This window comes from Phocoena phocoena, chromosome 5, assembly GCF_963924675.1.
Source record: "Phocoena phocoena chromosome 5, mPhoPho1.1, whole genome shotgun sequence".
In the NCBI taxonomy this organism is placed as follows: Eukaryota; Metazoa; Chordata; class Mammalia; order Artiodactyla; family Phocoenidae; genus Phocoena; species Phocoena phocoena.
This window is the reverse complement of record NC_089223.1, coordinates 8,134,709-8,155,918: the sequence shown is the minus strand read 5'-3', so window position 1 is coordinate 8,155,918 and position 21,210 is coordinate 8,134,709. Positions and strand designations below refer to the sequence as shown.

Below are 21,210 nucleotides of genomic sequence, written 5' to 3'. Positions count from 1 at the left end.
ATCTATTATATTTCAAGATAAACTTTTTTTTAATTGTGAAATTTTTGTCTCTTCACCTGTAATTTTTCTAACAAACTTAGTTAAAATGATTTTACGCTAAGTACAGATCCACTCTGAAATTTAGATCAAGGTGAGATTTTAATTAGTTACAACTAATTTCCTAAAGCATGTTAATAACTTGCTCAAAAAAAAAAAAAAAGCCCACTGGGACATTAATTAGCTAGCGCTGTGGCTGGCACATAATAGATTGACCAAGTTATTTATGAGGAGAATTGATTGCTGCCATTTAGTAAACAAGCCTCACTTTTGAAAAGCAAAATGTAAAGATTTTTGAGCAAAAACAAAGGCCTTTTTAAAATTTTTCTTATTTCAATTTTTTCTAATTTAGAGAGTTTTTTTTTCTAATTTTTTAAGCTAGAAATGCCTGTCTTCTTTAAAAAAAAAAAATCGGAGCTAAACATCTGTTTTCTGGTACTTAGTTATCTCACCATTTCTTTTTATGAAGATGTTGAGTTTAATGAGCATGAAGAAAAAGCAAGAGGCTTTGTCCTCTTCCATACAGATGACAAATGGAAGACAGAAAAGGTCAAGGATATTGAGGAGGTCTAGTGAGCTTTATTTAGAAACTCTAAATGTTAGAAATGAACTTTTCTGCTTTCATCCTGCTATCACAATTTTCCTTCATCATTGAGCCTTGAATATAATTTTCTGCCCTGTTCTAATCTTCTCCCAAAGTACCTGACGATGAAAAGAACAGACTTACAGTTTTTGTCATTTCAAAATGCAAGCACAGCACCTGGCCAGTGGTTAGGGTGACTCCTAAGACCAAAGCATTAAAGTTTGTTTCGCTTAAACTTTTAAAAATTAAGTATTAACAATACTATTTCATAATAGTATGCTAAATTACTGTTATGCACATCACTTTTCTAGGAAGAATCTTATAATAATCAGGAAACATTCACCTACACAAAGGAAAGAGAGCTACGAATTTCAGAGATTGGTCCCCGTCCAGTAAACTGAGTCCCTCCTGCTTCTGACTCACCTGCCATTCCTCTGTTTCAGTCCTGCAGGGCAGACAGCTCCCACCCAACACTTGCCCATGGGACAGAGGGCACTATTGTGCCCTCGCAGTGACAGATTTATATGGATAAATATTAAGGCACACATTATTTTCTTTATGTCTTATTTTCCTATGTCTTTTATTTTTAGTCAGATCATTGTATCAGGGTAAATCAGTCTGGTATTGTAAGCATGTTTTTCAAGTGCTGGATTCTCTGTTCAGTTTTTAAAGATGAGAGCTTGTTATAAACCTTTATGGCGTTGACTGTGGTAGAATTTGATTTTTGGCCTCTGAAATTTATTCATGTATGTTTTCTGATTTATTTTTAATTTTTTAAATTGAAGTACAGTTGATTTACAATGTTGTGTTAGTTTCAGGTGTACAGGAAAGTGATTCAGGTATAAACATATATATAATGTATATATATATTCTTTTTCAGGTTCTTTTCCCTTATAGGTTATTACAAAATATTGAGTTCCCTGTTTCATGCAGTAGGTCTTTTTTGGTTATCTATTTTATATATAGTAGTGTGTGTATGTTAACCCCAAAGTCCTAATTTATCCCTACCTTTCCCCTTTGGTAACCATGAGTTTGTATCACGTATATTTCAAGTATGGTGGTGTTCCAAGCATTACTGGAGATATATACATATATATATATACATACACATATATATATATATATATATATATATGTGTGTGTGTGTGTGTATAACTGACTGTACATTTATATTTGCTAACTGAGCTCATTCTATATTATATATCATAAAATTATTTCACAGTCCTGTTCAAAACTTTGTAGATATTTTAATGACTGAAGATTCTTTCATCATATACATGTGCCATAATTACCTTATAGTAATTTAGCTATTTAGAATAGTTACATTTGGGGCCTATTATAAATAAACTACAATGAACACATTTCCCATATAGTTTCCTCATACTCAGTTTCTTCCCCCTAAAATTATATTGCTAGAATGCTTCAGTGGATGCCAGAGAGATAAATTTAAAGGAAGTTTTAATTACTAATGCCCCCCAAAAAGAAGAAAATGGGTTGCATTATGGGATATAATGTGACTTTTATCCAAAACTGCCTTTTCTTCTTGCAATTCTAACGTTTAACATATGACCAACTATAGAGAGTAGTGGTAATCACAGGTCCTGTGGCCTGGCTCCCTGGGGTGTAACTGTGTCTCTGCCACTTCCTCACTGGACAGACAACTTGAACTATGCCTCAGTTTCCTCAGCTGTGAAATGCTAATAATAGTAGTCCCTGCCTCTTCAGGTTGTTGTAAGAATTAAATGGGTTAATTTATGTAAATCTCTTGGAACCGTGCTAGCACAGAGTAGATGCTCACTCACTAAATGTTTGTTCATAACAGTAACAGCAACAGCCTCTAAGAGAATATTTCCTAATTTTACATTTTCAAAGACTATTCTTTTGTTTCTATTCCTCTGGCACCTCAAATACTGAAGTATCTCAAATTACTTCTTAGACTCTTCCATACCTGCAAATACATGCACGGAATGTGCTTTAAGATTCCTAGGATTGCTAGTATTTGAGTTGTACACATAAATCACACAGCATGTGCATAGATCCTTATCTCAAACAGCCAATGGCAGAATTCTTAGCAAAATGTTTTTCACAGATGGTTGGGGTGCTTTCATAGTTTTCACCTTCAAGTCCAAAAGTTATCATGAAGATCACTAAAATAAAAGAGCTAAGTGTGGTGTAAACTCCCGCATATCTCCAGTAGGAAGAGAAAGCTGCCTACCCCAGTCAGTATCCCAAACCCGTGGCCATTTTCCTACCGTAGCCACACGTTATGAGGCTGCAGATGGGTCTCTCTAAGGACATTCACTCCATTTGTTACAGTAAGGTTTTTATTTTTATTACAGTAAATTCTTACCCCACAGAGCTTGGCTGAACCTCATGGAGTCACTAGCAACTCTTGTGTAGACAAGGCAGGCCTGCTGGGCCTTCTTGGCCCATTCCTGCTAAACTCAGAGCTGATGTGGGCCTGTTATATGTTTACATGCCAATGACAAACGAAAAGTGTATATAGAGAGAGGAGCTGCCTCCGTACAGATTTCTTCTCCCCATTCCCTTTAAAGCAAGGTTTCTCAGCGTCAGCTGTACTGACAGTTGGACCAGATGACTCTCTTTCGTGGCAGGCTGTCCTATGCATTATAGAATGTTTAGTCACATCTCTGGCCTCTACCCACTAGATTCTAATATCACATACCCTCACCCCTGTTCATGGCAACCGAAAATGTCTCTAGACAAAACTGGCTCTGGGTGAGAACCCCTGCTCTAAGGCCACAGTGTAATAACATGTCTCTTTGTACCCTTGGCTTTGACCGACTGGTGTCATATTCCTCAGAGAGTTCAAGGGGCCTTGAACACCGTCTCAAAGTCCACCGCTGAACTATATACAATCCGAAATAGACACCTGGAAGCACAGAAATAAAGCTACTCCTCTACCAACATTATAGCGCCAAGGCTTAAACTCTGTGTTCCTAAAAAGCTCAATTCCAGCTAAAGTAAAGAAAGCGATCTCTTCCTTTTTCTCAAAGTTAATACATTTGTACTAAAATGAATTACATCAGTAAAACGGCAGGTTTTAAAATTTTATCACTCTGTTAATTTTTCCTGTAGTCATCATCTCTATAGTGAAAATGTATAGTCTTCAAGGTACATCTTCAAGAAGATATCATTAATCACCTTGAAAAATTGTGCGTTCCTTTTAAAAAGTGTATATATTCCACAGTTCTAGTCACCTTAGACTTACCGAGCCACTTGTTTTCTAACAAGTTCGTTCTCATCAACTTCATGCAGTCATTTTGTGTTCTATGCACAAGCTGAGTTCTTTGCACTCCTTTGGTATAAATAGTGAGTTTATATTTTAAAGTTAACGGTTAATGACAATCATGTCTGTTATTTCTATAGAAATTAAATCATTGGGAAATACACTTAGATAAATGTAGCTGATGTAGTTGCTGGTATGTGAATTCTATTATGGTGTTATGGAGTCTATTTTAATGTAAACTGGCAGGATGGAATAAGCTACATAGTACCTTTTTTTTTACTTTAGAATATTTTTTTTACGTAAATTGTTGAGTCAAATTTAGAACCCAAATTATCACTGAACCTAAAATGTCATGTCATTATTTTAACACCAGGAAATATTGCCAAACAACTGTTCTTAGTTTTCTCTCAATATTAAAACAAATGTGTGTGGATGTGAGATTTTTTTTTTAGCTAACTAATTGGAAATCGTACTGCTTTTTGAGTGTTGTTTATTGATTTTTCATGTCTATTTTGATGAGAAATTACATGCCAAAGGAGCCCCTTTATGAAACATGTAATAGATGCTTACACTTTTCATGTTGTGTTGCTGTTTATCTGAGTATTTCTTTTAGAAGTATTCTTGGCAGCTGTAGCTATGAGCTATAGTTATTTCATAATTTAAAAAAATTTTCCCTTTGATTTTCATGAGCTTACGAATGCTCTACAGAGAAATGTAACTGAACAATTAATTGGCCTTCATCAGATTTGGGCAAATTTTACATAACAACAGTATTAATAAAAGCTAGCTTTTATTTAGCGTTTATTTTGTGTTAAATGTAACTCTTTGCTAAATTAGTTTCATGTAATCCTCATAGTGGTATGAACTTATTAAATATGTATGTCCATAATTGTCTGTGTTACTCTTTTTAATTGTCCCTTATCCTAGCCTCTTGGTCAGTCAGTGTCTTGGGAATATCTTGTAGCTGAAGAGTGTTTGTCTGACAATAAGTATTTATTAACGGGTTCAAAACTTTGCTAGCCTTCTTGGTAAAAATGTTACAAATAATATAAAGAAGAAGAAGAGAAGGGCGAGGTAGGAGGAGCGATCTGGTTGAGGCCACGTGACCTAGAAACTTGCGATAACTAAGATTACGGTATCAGATGCCATGCAATCAAGTGTAGATTGTGTGGTGGTGAGTTACAGGAATTCAGAGTTGGGAAAGGTTATTTAGACCTGAGGGTAGTTAGTGAAGCTCTGTGGGCAGTGGATTCTTATCTGAACCTCAAAGGAGTTTAGGATTTGGTTTGGTTGGTGACTGGCCAGTGATCAACACATTACACTGTAGATGAAAGGACAAGCAAGAGAAAAGTCCTAGAGATGAGAAAAAGCTTCCAGTGTAATGAATACTTTTGATCCAAGGGTTTGAAACTTTCCTGAAATTCTGACATGATTTTTACACATTTTTAGGAAAAGAATATAGGTTGTTTTCTCATTTTTTCTGACCTAAAATAAGAGAGCATGAAAGTATTTCTGGGGTCAGAGAGACCTCAGATATGAAAAGTGAATACACCCAGTATTCATTTGGCACTTGGGCTGCCCATGATTCCAGAGATAGAAGAAAAGTAAAAAAGTTGTGTTTTTCCTATTTATTTCCTTAATTCAAAATTTATTACACCATACGTTGCCCTACAACAGAGGATTACAGTAGAAACTTGCCAACTGGTGTGTATTTTGCTTGTTGGTAGTAAATATTTCCGGACACCTTTCTCACATTGGCATTCTCTATTTCAGTGGTTTTCAGCCTTTTTTTTTTTCTGCCTCTTTCTGACTATTTCTTCTCTCTTCTAGGTTGCAGTCTGATATACTCTCATAATCTCTCATTACATAGAATAATTATTCTAAGGAGAGGTTAGGCCTGGGGAAGGCCATAATGGTTTGAAAGTTCCCCTCAGAAATATTGGTATCTCCCCTTCACTGTGCCCTTTGCTATATAAGAATTTTTATATGCATTTTCAGTTTTATACCTCGGTTGATATTTTTCTGGAGTGCGATTAATACATTAGATTATTAATAAATTTGAAAAAATTATCTTCAATAACTTAATTGGAAAGGCTTTTAAAAATTCTTCTCTTTTTTATTTTATTTTATTTTTTAGATCCCAAAATCTAGGAGTGAGGGATCTATTCAGGCCCACAGGGTACCGCAACCAGAGCTGTCTGATGGCGTTCCTCAGGTCAGCCTGCAGCTAAGTCAGAGAAATTCCTGCTGGGATGACATGAATTCAGCAGAGGGTGCTAATGCTGCCAAATTGCTATCCAGGTTAGCATGTTTCCTTTGTTTACACATCATGTATTGCATCATCTGTGCTGATACACAGACCCGCATATGCAGGTATGTTTGCACGTATCTACCACCGGGGTCATCGGGATACAGATCTAAAACTATTTAAAACCTACTGTACCTTTTGAAAAATTTCTGACTAGTAATTCTTTATCACAGAAGCATTCTTATCACACAAGCATTCCTAGTCTGTTATATTTTATTTTATGGATTAAAACAACTTATTTAGTCGGACTGTGCTAGGCTCACATTAAAAGTTGGAAGAGTTATTTTTTAGATGCCTTTTCATAGTATGTTCAGTGGTCAATATTATTTGCAATGAAAGTGGACATCACAGGTGTTACTAGAACCAATTCTCACTCACAGATTTTGAACGTTGCCCTTTAACCTTTAGGTTGCACGTTAAACCTGAAAGCAAACTTCTTTGGTATACTTGAGGAGAAAGGCATACAATTTTCTTAAAATAGGTAAAATGGGGTCTAAATCTTATATACTCCTCACATAGAGAATTTTTCCTTTTAAAGGTTTTTCATCTTTTATTATAACTGACAACCTATTTCTATAATTTAAAAAATGTCATTACAAGTATAAGACAGAGAGCTCTAAAGAATGGAAAGATTTTTAAGACATTATGTAAATAATGCAGTTAAAGAGCTTGCCACTTCGGATTGCCTTATAGAAAAGATGGAGTTCGAGCTGGATTTTTAAAATGAAGGTAATTTAAATATGAAGAAAAAGAAGGCAAGCCTCTTGTAGATGGGCCCAGTTAGGAGGCAAGAGTAGGTACAGTGTATTTGGGACACACCAAACAGAAGTCCTGTGAGGAATCAGTGGGGAAGAAGGCTGGGGAGGTGGGGTGAGGCCAAGCCACTGAGGACCTCGAATGCCAGCCTGCAGTTATTTCTTGTTCAGTCTTGCCCCTCACTGAACAGATGTTCAGCACTTGACCTCTGCTTCCAGGAAGTGCTTTAGGACAGAGGATGCAGCAGTGAACAAAGCCGACCAGACCCTGGAGTTCATGGACCTTATGTTCTAGTGAGGGAGGCAATAGCAAGACACACAGGAAAAAAAAAAAAAAAAAAAAAGCCTGTGAAGACCGTTTCAGCTCATTAATAAATGGGGGAGTTAAGAAACAAGTAGGTTAACATAGTAGACTGACCCAAAGACCATTTTAGTTCGCTTAGGCAGGGGAAGCCTGAATTGAGACAAGAAGGCGGGAGAGAAGAGAGCCCGCGAAGATCAAAGCAAGCGCATTTCTGTGCAGAAGAACTGAGGTCGGGAAGCTTCGCTTCCTGCTACAGGTAACAGGAAACCAGGGAGAGTTCCAGCTGGGTAAGGTTAGGTGATGGGAGCCATGGTAAGTTGGCATGTTGGAAAAGGAATTTTCCATCAGCATGCAGGCTTGATTGCGAGAGGAGAGCTTGGAGGCTGGCACAGTGTTGGTTCCTTCAACAGTTATTAATTTTCACTGAGATCTAGTTGTGTGGCATTTACTTGCTGGGCGCTGGGGATTCAGAGAATGAGAGACATATGCCTTGCACTTGGGGAGGCAGAGGATAAGTGAGTAAAAATTCCATAATTATCATTAAATAGACATTCGCTAAGTGCCTGTTACATACCAGGCACTGTGAAATGGGCAGGTGATAAAGTCATTCAAGTGCCTCTCTTAAGGCTCTTCGAAAACCGTCCGCAGGTTGCTGTGTGAGAGGTGGGGACCTGGAGTTCAGAAGTTTCAGAAAGAGGGTGATTTTTTGTTTGTTTGTTTGTTTGTTTGCGGTACGCGGGCCTCTCACTGTTGTGGCCTCTCCCGTTGCGGAGCACAGGCTCCGGACGCGCAGGCTCAGCGGCCATGGCCCACGGGCCCAGCCGCTCCGCGGCATGTGGGATCTTCCCGGACCGGGGCACGAACCCGTGTCCCCCGCATCGGCAGGCGGACTCCCAACCACTGCGCCACCAGGGAAGCCCATGAGGGTGATTTTTGAACTGAGGCTAGTGGGATTCGTGGAGGTACTGGGCAGGGAAACCAAGAGAAGGGTGCTTCTGGAAGAAAAAAAGCGCATGTGCAAGGACACGTAGGGCAGTGAGGACAGCTTAGAGGAGAGCTGTGAGTGCGGCGGGGAGACAGGACATCTGGATTTTGGAACTGAGACTGGCAGAGGGGCTAAAGGTGGGGTAAGAGACGAAGATGAATAGGTCAGGGCGTGAGCAACTGTACCCCATATTAAGGAGCTTGGATTTTTCTCTTAGAAGTGACAGAGGGTGATTACAGGAATATAAGCAGGAAAACGATAGAAACAGACTTACATTTTATAAATTCCTGTGTGTTTCTGAGACACAAATCAAGAAGTGAGATTATGGAGAGAAGGCACAGCTAACATTGCTCTGGCCTCCGTTTGTCCCTCTGGTTAGCATATCTCCAGTTAAAACAAATGCATATTAGTATTTTTTAATTTCTTCTGTACCTTCCAATTGTTTTTTTAAGTACGGTCTTAAAGAACTAACTTCTTCCCGCTGGGCAACCGTAAAGATTTAGATAGGACAACACCTCCCTGTCAAACCTTGCGACCCACCATCGTGCAGAAGCTCATTCAGTCTCTTGTCTCTATCCATAAATCTGGAGTGTCTGTGCAGAGATTTTTACTTTTTTATTTTTATATACCTCTTAATAGATTGACAAATTATCAAAAGACAAATGGAGACCATTAAAATGAATTTAACTAAAAATAACTTTTAATTCCTTTATATGTCTTTGAAGTAGCAGAATAGGTCTTGTGCCAATTTTTATTTCAAAAATGAACTTACGAAGATGTTTTCATTTGCAATTGCTTTCTAAAACAAGTTATTGGTTAGTTCATAAATTTGAGCTAGAAAAAAAGAAGTGTGCCTGTGTTTGGTACACACACTCAACTTTCTCTAAATCTTTTCTTAGGGAAATTTCCATTTTTCTCTTTAACAGTTTATTGATTGCCTCAGTCTTAACCACAGAGGTTGGCAGTGTTGTATTAAGTATTTTGCTATGCCCTTGTTCTCTAAATATAGTTACTTTGGCTTACCAACACTTTTCCAAGGAATTGGCAAGAAGCGTTCATCTGAGCTTTTCATAGTATTGATTTATTTTTTAGTTGCTCCTATTAGAAGAAAAAAAAACAATTCAGCAAAATCTATTCTTGTTTGACCTATGATCTGGTAAGTTTGATTTACTTTACACAACAAAAAATAAAGCAATTCTCTTTGCACCTCTTAATAAAATCATTGCAACACATTTATACATAACAGTTTGACTTTCAGCGGAGCTACCATATCAGTTAACAACAAAGATAAAACCAAGAAAGAACCTTTGGTATGAAATGTCCAGAATGATGAAGTGTCCTATGATTTTTCAACAACAGGTTTGATATCTAGGGCTTTGAGAAGTGATTTTGGCTAACTGTGTGTGCTTGATAACTTGGAATTATTAGAGTTTAGACCTTGTTCAGTATTTTTTCCCAGGTTGGCTGACTTTTATCTTTTTTCTTCTTAGTTTCAAATCTTAAACATAGTCCCATTGCTTCTTGAGAGGTAACAGAAATGTGAATTTTTATCAGCAAGTGTTCATTGTTTTTCTGCTCTTCAGATAGTGGCAGTAGAAATAAAAGCATAAAGGAGTAACACATTTTAAAATGAGAATTCAGAGAGGAGCTCGGTATCATGTATTGCTTACTGGCTGACTTTTATCTTGGAACATTATTTATTTATATGAATAACTTTTTTCTGTATTTCTGTAATTGTCTAAAATTGGCTTTGAGGATGTAATCATATAAACAATCGTTCTTCTAGCCTTCATAGAATCTTTCTCTCATAATTAAAATGGCTTCGTGAGAAAAGCTTAGGAATAACAATCTCTTGGTTTTGTTAGAGCTCAGTGGAGCTGTTTTACGCTGGATTCGCAGGCAAGGACAGAAGTGCTTAGTGAGAGGTTCGCTTCATTCAATAAAGGCATTTAGCTAATCCATTTATATCATCTAAATCTGACATCAGCAATTTCCAAAATATTGTCAATAATTCTCTTTTGTAATCCAGCTGCTGGCATTACCAAATACTCACGGTAGACTGAAAGGCATAACTCCTAATCTGACATGCTGACTTCAGAGGAGTAAAGGCCTGTCCTTCTCCGCCGTGTAACTACAGCACACAAGTTTGGTGGGTTAGAGGCACGCACAGAAATGAGGATATTGTTGGACAGATGCATCCCTTAGGCAAGGCTGGAACATTCCAGTCCCTCTCCCTACACATGATAATCTTATCTTGTTTCCTTTAAAACTACTGAGGAAAATATTTGTTTTGTCATTTACACAAGAACTAAACTGTAGGCGTTAACTTGGTTAGTAAACAGGCCACTTAAAAATTTTCCTGGAAGGGAAAGTTACGCATCCATCCTCAAAAAGTAAAAGGAAAAGATCTGTATGTAAAGTTTAAGATGTTAAAATGAGTTGAAGCTTCAAGGATAGCTAGATTATTATCTGTTGCAACATGTGAAATGGATAAATGATTATTTTTTCGTGTTACTGGCACTATACGCATTACTTTCAGGATTTGACTTTAGAGCTTCAAGAAGAGGATTAATGTTTTTAGTCTTTCAGATGTTAAACAATATTTACGGTAATGTTTTATTTGAAAGGTTATGCATTTCCTTAAATATGGGATTTTCTTAAAGGCCAAAGGAAAACTTCTAGTTTTGTTCTATAAAGTCAGAGTGAAGACTCAAGAAAAACTGTATGTTGTATGATTCCATTTATATGAAGCGTCCGGAAAAGGCAAACTTACAGAAACAGAAAGCAGAGTTGTGATTGTCAGGGGGTGGGGAGCCAGGAAGGGACTGTGTATGTACAGGAGATGAACTGTACATGCCTGGAGGGACCTTACTTAGGGGAATGAAAATATTCTAAACTGATTTATCATGATAGTTACTCCACTTGGTAAAGTTACTAAAAATCACTGAACTGTGTGCCTGGTAACGTGGATTTTATGGTATGTAAAATACACCTCAATAACGCTGTCTAAAAAAATGCAAACACAAAAAAGTTGGAGTAAGGAGAAGTGGATATGCTTTACCAAGAAAGTCACTTGAGTGCAAATTGCTGAGATACCACTATTGTTATAAGTAAATGCTCTCTGCAGAGAACTGCAATCGCTACATTTTAAGAGAATTTGTTCCTTTGTACTTTCCACTGACTGTGCCAGCATGGTGGCAGGAATAAAGGTCAGGTCCTCTTGAAATGCAATTCATAAGGAAAGAAAGGTAGAGAGGGAAAAGGCTCTTTGTTTTTTCATCCCTGGAATGATTCCAGGTTGTGGTTTACTGTGCTATAATCAAAAGTTACTGAAGTGATCAGTATTTCAGGGAGACATAGAAACAGAAAGGAAAAGCTCCAACATCTTGGGAGTTCCACAAAGAAAATCATAGGTCCATTGTTCATAAAGCAGAAAAGTTACCCAGTATGCTTCTGTCAACAGAAGTTATGGTCTCCTTTCCTGTAGGTGAGTGTCCTATAGACACATTGACAATGAAAATAAGTTTTGTACTTGGCTCTCACATAAAGAGATAAAGCAAATAAGAGTGATTAAAATGCTTTCATTTTCTGTAATAGGAATAAATAAATAGCTCCCACTATGCCAATCATTTAGCTAAAATAATATGAGGAATATAGAATTAAAATGTATTTGCTTATGTTACAGAGGTGTTCTTAATTTGATAGATAAATGAGGGAAACTACAATAAATCTCTTTTCAATGTGTATTAAAAACAAATCGTTCCCTGGGATAGCATATTCTGCCTGAAAGCACTGTTGTATTCTGAAAGTTTTGTCTATGTATTCCATTTTTCAATACTTTTGAATTACATGAGGAATACATTCTTCTTAGAAAAGTTTCAAGTACCGCTGATAAGACTGAGGTCCCCCTTGACTCTCTTGCTCTACAATTCAAATTCCCTCCCCTCTCCTCCAGGAGATAACTGTTATTATGGGTTCAATTATATATTCTTCCAGACTTCTTTCAGCGTATTTACACAGGAGTACAGTTTGCACACTTTCCCACGTTTTAGGAAACAATTTTCATGATACTGAATGTATTGTGACGCTTCACGTGTTCCTGAAGTTTTCCCGTTTCCTGTATCATTTCCTCCTACTGTGTCATTCCTTCCCTTTCCTTCCCACCTTGCTATTCAGTGGTACTCCCTCCTCTGTCTGTTGTCTCTTCCACAGCTAATCTCGTCACAGAATGATAATACTCAAATCAGTATCTTGGACCTAACTCAGTTCTAAGTTCCCAGGGCCTGCAGCCACCTCTACTTCAGCCTTTACCATAAACTCACTGTGACCAAACAGAACTCACGTGTTCATCTTTCCCTCCAGCTTTGCTATGTGTTGCATCCTCTCAGCCACTAGACTCAAACCTTTTATATAATAAGTCACCAAATCTTGTCAGTATTTCCTTTTCAGTGTCTCCGACATCCTTTTCTCCATTTTCTCCCCCATGATCTCAACAGTAATTTAGGCCTCCCTCACCTTGTGGCTAGATAATTACTACATCTTCTGCACTCCTCTAACCTACTGGATTTATTTTCTTCATACAAGCTGGTCCTATGCCTCTGTTTTCAACTCCTAACTCTATACAGTGATTTCTGGATCTATATCTCCCATTCAGAATCCCGCATTGTATGTCACTCTTAACTAGCAGACGTGTCAACTTATCCATAAGATACCACAGACCCTTCCCTTGCCCCCTACCCCATCCATAGCCAGCCAGTCCCAGAATGCTCTTGGACAGTCTCACTGTCTGTATTTGCCTCATTACTGCCCTACTCCTTACCACGTCTGCAAATGCAAATGCGGATCATACGCCTTCGCAGAACTACTTAGTGGCTTACATGTGCCCAGCCTACAAGAAAATCCCTTCTCTGTTCTCTACCTGTCTTTCCAGCCCCTTCTCCCTCCTCTATGGCTGCCTTTTTCTCATACTTACAGCCACCATATAACCCATACTTTCCATGACTATCTTGGTTTCAGATGTATCCTCTTCAAGACTCAATCATGTGTCAGACTTTGTCTTGATATTTGCTTAAAAATTTTTTACAGCAAGATGACAGAATAGGAGGTGCCCTGCCCATATCCCCCCACAGCAACAATAACTTGGCAGCCATCCACAGACAAGAGTGCCTGTGTAGGAGCTTTGGGATCCAAGTAAGAGGCTGCCAAACTCCAGCATAGCCCAAGACTAAGGAAGGTCATTTTGAGAAAACCTACCCTCACCCAGGTGACAGGCTCACAAACCATGGTTCCATGATTGTGGCCACAGGCCTGGGAAAAGGCCCATTCCCCTGTGGACTCAGCGGTAGCCCCCTTTGGCCTTGGTTCCACCACCAGTACCACACAAGGGACCAGGGAGGAAACACGCCCACCCATGCCTTGGGTAACAGGTCCATGACCTCAGTCCCAACTGTAGACCTGAAGCAGCCTGTGACCTGGCTCCAGACACTCTCAGCCTTGATCTGGAAATAATCCCTCCCACCCAGGGATCCAGCAAGAGTGACACTTGTCCATTTCCCCAAAGGCAGGCCTGCCAACCTCGGTCTTGACTGAGGATTCGGAAGTAGCACTGTGACTCGCCCCAGCTCCTACCAGCTGTGCTCCAAGACTAGTCCTGCCTACCCAGGGACTTGGCAGCAGACATACTTCTCCAAGCCCCCAGAGGCAGGCCTGTTTAGCTTAGTCCAACTGTGGATTCTGAAGCAGCACTATGACCTAGCTAGCACCAGCCCCACTCAGCCATGGGCCAGGGGCAGTCCTACCCACCTAGGAACCTGGCAAGAGGCACATCCATCCGTATACCCAGAGGCAGGGATACAGACCTCAGACTTGGTTGTGGACCCCAAAGCAGTCCCGTGACTCAGTTCCTGCCTTTCTCAGCAATGGTCAGGGGCAGTCCTGCCCACCTAGGACCTGGCAGGAACCCTCCCATAGACCTGGCAGGAGCCACACATCTGGTAACCGGCCACTGTCTGAGGACCCTAAGGCAGACCCTTGTCCCAGTGCCAGCTCTACTAACCAAGGTCCTGGAGGCAGTTGCACCATTCCAGGGAGCAGATAGGATCCACACCTGCCTAAGTCCACCAACCACAGACCCAGCAGCAGCCCTATGACATGGCTTTAATCCTGCTTAACTGGGATCCCAGAGGCAATTCCATCAGCTCAGGGACCTAAAAGAAGAATGTCTTTTCCTGCCAAAAACAGTCTGTAAAGACCAGAAGTGTTTGTGCCTTCAAATGCACAGATACAAGTACAAGGCTACACATATCATAAAGAATCAGGCAAACATGACACCACAAAAGGAAACTAGTAAAGCTCCAATAACCAAACCTAATAAGTGGAGGTAGACATATTTCCTGAAAAGTATTTTTTTAAATCATGTTTTAAAAGCTCATCAAGGGACTTCCCAGGTGGCGCAGTGGTTAAGAATCCACCTGCCAATGCAGGGGACATGGGTTCGAGCCCTGGTCTGGGAAGACCCCACATGCCGCAAATCAATTAAGCCCACCACAACTACTGAACCTGTGCTCTAGAGCCCGCGAGACACAACTACTGAGCCCGCATGCCGCAATTACTGAAGCCCACGCGCTTAGAGCCCATGCTCAGCAACAGCAGGAGCCACCACAATAAGAAGCCTGCGCACCGCCATGAAGAGTAGCCCCCGCTTGCCGCAACTAGAGAAAGCCCGCGCACAGCAACGAAGACCCAACGCAGCCAAAAGTAAATAAGTTAATTTTTAAAAAAAAGCTTATCGAGATGCAAGAGAACATAGATAGCTAAATAAAATCAGGAAAACAGTACATAACAGATCAAGAGGTATAATAGAGAAATAGAAACCATAAACGCAATCAAACAAATCCTGGAGCTGAAGAATACAATGACAGAACTGAAAATTCAATAGAGACCTTCAACAGTGCAGAGTTGATCATGAAGAAGAAAGAATCAGCTAACTTGAAGATAGGTCATTTAGCATTAGCTGGAGGAACAAAAAAATAAAATGAAAAAGAGTGACAAAATCGTGCAAGACCTAGAGGACACCATTAAGCAAATGAATGTACACAACTTAGAAGTTCAAGCAGGAGAGAGAGAGAAAGGAGGAGAAAACTTATTTTAAAAAGTAATGGCTGAAAACTTCCTGAATCTTAAAAGGGATATGAATATCCAGGTGAAGCTCAAAGGACCCCAAGCAAGATTACTCTGAGACATGTTATACAGATTGTCAAAAGTCAAAGACCAAGAGAGACTCCTGAAAGCAGCAAGAGAAAAAACAATTCATCACCTACAAGGGAACCCTCATGAGGCTGTAAGTGGATTTTTTGGCATGATCCTTGTAGGCCAGGAGGAAATGGGATGATATATTCAAAGTGTGAAAGAAAAAACTGCCAACCAGGTGTAGTACTATATCTGACAAAGCTGTCCTTCAGAAATGAAGGGGAGATGAATACATTCCCAGACAAACAAAAGCTCAGGGAATTCATCGCCACAAGACCTGCCTTACAAGAAAGGCCTAAGAGTGTTATTCAAATTGCAAGAAAAGGAAGCTAAGTAACCATATGAAAACGTACTACCTGGACTTCTCTGGTGGCGCAGTGGTTAAGAATCTGCCTGCCAATGTAGGGGACACAGGTTCAAGCCCTGGTCTGGGAAGATCCCACATGCCATGGAACAACTAAGTCCGTGTGCCACAACCACTGAGCCTGTGCTCTAGAGCCCACAAACCACAACTACTGAAGCCCGCATGCCTAGAGCCTATGCTCCGCAACAAGAGAAGCCACCGCAATGAGAAGCCCACGTACCACAATGAAGAGTAGCCGCTGCTCACTGCAACTAGAGAAAGCCCGCACATGGCAATGAAAACCCAGTGCAGCTCCCAAAATTAATTAATAATAATTTTAAAATACTACCCAAAGAGACCCACAGATTCAGTGTAATTCCTATAGAAATTCCAATCGTATTTTTCACAGATTAAAAAAAAAATTCCTGAATTTTATATGGAACCACAAAAGACCCCAAAAAGCGAAAGCAACCTTGAGAAAGAAAACAAAGCTGGAGGCATCACATTCCTGATTTCAAACTATGTTGCAAAGGAATAGTAATCAAAATAGTATGCTATTGGTATGAAAACAGAGACATACCAATGGAGCAGAATAGACAACCTAGAAATAAACCTAAGCATATACAGTCAACTAATCTTTGACGAGGGTGCTAAGAATACACAGTGGAGAAAGGATAGGCTCTTCAATAAATGGTGTTAGGAAAACTGGATATCTACATGCAAAAGAATGAAACTGGACCCGTATCTTACAGCACACTTGAAAATTAGCTCAAAATGGATTAAACACCTAAATGTAAAACCTGAAACTGTAGAACTGCTAGAAGAAAACATTGGGGAAAAGCTCCTTGACGTTGGTTTTGGCAGTGATTTTTTTGATACAACTCTAAAAGCACAGGCAACAAAAACAAAAATCAACAGGTGGGACTACATCAAACTAAAAAGCTTCTGCACAGTCAAGGAAACCACCAACAAAAAAGGCAAACTGTGGAATGGCAGAAAATATCAATATTTCAATCTATATACCTGAGAAAGGGTTAATATCCAAAATATATAAGGAACTCATATAACTCAATAGCAAAAAAAAAAAATCCAGTTAACCCAATTAAACTGGGCAAAGGACTTGAATAGACATTTTTTCAAAGAAGACATAGGAAGGTCAGCAGGTATATGAAAAAGTGCTCAACATCACTAATCATCAAGGAAATGTAAAACAGAGCCACAATGAGCTACTGCCTCACCCCTGTTAGGATGACTGTCATCAGGAAGACAAGAGAGAGCAAGCATTGATGAGGATGTGGAGGAAAAGGAACCCTTGTGTGTTGTTCGTAGGTATGTAAGTTGGTATAGCCACATGGGAAAGAGTGTGGTGCTTCCTCAAAAAATTTAAAAATAGAATTAACATGTAATCTAGCAATCCCACTTCTGGGTATGTATCTGAAGGAAATGAAATTGGTATCTCAAAGAGATATCTGCACTCCCATGTTCATTGTAGCATTATTTATAATAGCCAATATATGGAACCACCTAAGTGTCTGTCAGTGGATGAAGAGATAAAGTCAACATGGTATAAATAATATGCCATTGTGTGTGTGTGTATATACATTGCTTATATATTTCTTTGTGTGTGTGTGTGTGTGTTATATATATATATATGGTATATGTATACACACATACACTCACACAGACGAGGGAAATTCTGCCACTTGAGACAACTTGGATGAACCTGACAGACGTTAGGCTAAGTGAAATAAGACAGAGCAAGACGAATACTGTATGATCTCACTTATATGTGGAATCTAAAAAGGTTGAACTCATAAAAGCAGCGTAGAACAGTGGTTGCCAGGGATTTGAGGTGTTGGGAAAAAGGAGAGATGTTGGTCAAAGGGTAAAAATATTCAGTTATAAGATGAATTAGTTCTGAGGATCTAATGTTTTGCTTGATGACTATAATTAACAATACTGTGTTGTATACTTGAAATTTGCTAAGACAGTCAGCCTTAATTGGTCTCACCAGAAAAACAAAATTGTAGCTGTGAGGTGACGGATGTGTTAATTTGCCTGATTGTGGTAATCATTTTACAATGTATACACATATCAAATCATCACATTTTGTACCTTAAATAAATGCAATTTGTATTTGTCAATTATATCTCAGTAATGTGAGAAAAAATTAAATAACCCTACGTGTAACATTTTTGTTTACATCACAGTTTTGTCAGGTGATCCTGTGAAAGGATTTTCAGATAAGTAATCTTGGATGAAGAAACTATGATTCTGCGAAGGTTATTCATTTCACAGATATTTATTGAGTTAGGTGAATTATCTAAGATTACATAGTTAATTGGCAGGCTGAGATTAATATATGTCTTCTGATTATTTTACAATTATTTCCTGCCTGTCATCTACCTTGATGTACTTCACCCTTTCATGTCTTTATACTTCTCTCTTCAACCTGATTGTGACTTCCTGAACTAGAGGGACTGCATCTTATGTGGTTTTTTTGCATCCATGACAGTACCTAGTAGGTATATACTTAGCTGCTCCTGCCATAGTCGTTATTCTTGTAATATTATTACACGTGCTCAATTTGAATTTCTACTCTCATCCTCTTAGCTGACTTAAACCTCTCTGACGTTGAGGTCAGATTCTAAAATGGTAGAATTTTATGTGTTAGTTCTGTTTCTTGTGGTCCTTGGAAAGCGTTCCTTGGGTATTTTGCACTGGCCACCCTTGAAAATGCCACAGAATTCCAGGCAGTTGTGCCCTCTCTTCATCCCCACTTAATCTCTGTGCCGTCTCCCTACGGGGGCTCTGGCCCTGATGTTGCATTTCTATCAGTAATGTGCTGCTTATTTATGTAGGAGAAGTTCATTGTTTTATGTGGCTCATAACATCTCTGGGCAACTCTCTGCCCTTGTAGCAGAAATCGTGTCTTGTGATGTTTGCCAAGTGGCACGTCATATTTTAGTCACATTACAACAGTAGATCTCATAAGATTCAGGCTTCCAATGATATTAATAATGAATCAATATTCAACAATATTAACTGTACCCATGGTATTTCAAGATACCTAATCTGTTAACTCCGGCAATCAACTATGACTTTCTTCATTTCTGAAGTCAAGCCAGCAACAGAAAGCAGCCATAATTATCCTGTGTTTGTACTTCATAAAGGGCACTCCAGTTACTTCCTGAACATCTGTTTGTTCCCCATAGTGTCTCACTCTCTGCTACTTGGAAAAAGGTTTCAGAACTTTTAACTGAGTAGTGAAGCTGAAATGAAATTAGGATTCTTAGCTACAAGATTCATAACCATGTCATGTACAGTATAATTTGAAAAACTACCAAATGTAAATGTGCTGCTGAGTCTTTAAGGTTTCCTCCAATAAGTCCCACATGAGGAAAGCAAAGTTTAAAACCACCTTGTGAAAAGCATAGTGGTAAGTCTCACCACACAGTTCACCTACAGAGCTATTATTTTCTGAGGTATTTACGCTCCCTGGCCTTCGTAACAAAGATTAATAGAAAATTAGGTTTGAAAAAGTCCCCATGGTCCCAGGCTGGGTTAGAAAAAATATCGAATTCCATTTCTACAGATAGCTTTCTAATCTATTCTTAACCACCACTAGCTCCCATGATAAATATTCCAGGGTCATCTTAGATAAACTATTTCATGTACGTTGAATAACTATTAAACATATTTTCTAGTGTTTAATTTCAATCTCCCTTTATTCCTATAATTTAAAATGAAAGTCCCTGATATTTCTCCAATTATTTTGATTATTAAAAAAACAATTTGCCTATTCACCAAGGTCTGCCACTCAATACAATTGCTCTCTTCAAATTTTGGCATTTCACTGGAATGCAAATTTCAATTTAACAGTTTCTTCTAAATTCCATTTATAGTATGAGCAGTTGGTAAGGGAAGGTAAGTAATGGTAAAGAAATTTATTATCATGTTTGCAGATCTTTTTTTTTTACACAAATTTAAGGAGTTATTTTTTATCATTAACTTGGAAGTATTTTTGATACCAGTTTTATTTTTTTAATATTTACTTATTTGGTTGCACCAGGTCTTCGTAGCGGCAGGCTGGCTCCTTAGTTGTGGCTCGCCAGCTCCTTAGTTGCAGCACATGGGCACCTTAGTTGTAGCATGCAAACTCTTAGTTGCAGCATGCATCTGGGATCTAGTTCCCTGACCAGGAATGGAACCCGGGCTCACTGCGTTGGGAGTGTGGAGTCTTATACACTGCGCCACCAGGGAACTCCCTGCAGATCATTGCTAGTAACATGTAAATCACCAGAGTACATCTGGACTACTGTGGTCTTAACTGAATTTATTTTAGTAATTCAAAGTCAACAGATTCTTACTGGGCACATTTTGCACTGGGCCCTGAGAAGTCAAACAGAACTAAGGCACCGTCTCTAATCTTTAGGGGTCTCCTAGTCCATTAAGTGAGGCAAACTTATACATGGTTAAAAATGATAAAAAATGCAGAAGGTTTTATTTTTTCTTTATTTTTTTGTCACTATAACTTTTTTTTTAACATCTTTATTGGAGTATAATTGCTTTATGATGGTGTGTTAGTTTCTGCTTTATAACAGAGTGAATCAGTTATACATATACATAAGTTCCTATGTCTCTTCCCTCTTGTGTCTCCCTCCCTCCCACCCTCCCTATCCCACCCCTCTAGGTGGTCACAAAGCACCGAGCTGATCTCCCTGTGCTATGCAGCTGCTTCCCACTGGCTATATGTTTTATGTTAGGTAGTGTATGTTAGGTAGTGTATATATGTCCATGCCACTCTCTCATTTTGTCACAGCTTACCCTTCCCCCTCCCCATATCCTCAAGTCCATTCTCTAGTAGGTCTGTGTCTTTATTCCCGTCTGGCCCCAAGGTTCGTCACGACCCTTTTTTTTTTTTTTTTTTAAGATTTCATATATATGTGTTAGCATACGGTATTTGTTCTTCTCTTTCTGACTTACTTCACTCTGTATGACAGACTCTAGGTCCATCCACCTCACTAGAAATAACTCAATTTCGTTTCTTTTTATGGCTGAGTAATATTCCATTGTATATATCTGCCACTCCTTCTTTAAACATTCATCTGTCGATGGACACTTAGGTCACTTCCATGTCCTGGCTATTGTAAATGGTGCTGCAGTAAACATTGTGGTGCATGACTCTTTGAATTATGGTTTTCTCAGGGTATATGCCCAGTAGTGGGATTGCTGGGTCATATTGCAGTTCTATTTTTAGTTTTTTTAAGGAACCTCCATACTGTTGTCCATGGTGACTGTATCAATTTACATTCCCACCAACAGTGCAAGAGGGTTCCCTTTTCTCCATACCCTCTCCAGCATTTATTGTTTGTAGATTTTTGGATGATGGCCATTC

At 39.0% G+C, this 21,210-nt stretch overlaps 1 protein-coding gene across 1 annotated transcript in view; it reads left to right on the top strand.

Annotated features, from left to right (window-relative positions):
- The window catches only part of FAM13A (family with sequence similarity 13 member A), a 306,916-nt gene that overhangs the window by 170,821 nt on the left and 114,885 nt on the right, over positions 1–21,210 (top strand). The window contains exon 6 of the mRNA XM_065878125.1: positions 6,007–6,170. Coding sequence (XP_065734197.1) covers positions 6,007–6,170 — 164 coding nt within the window. The remainder of the gene's footprint in view (positions 1–6,006; positions 6,171–21,210) is intronic.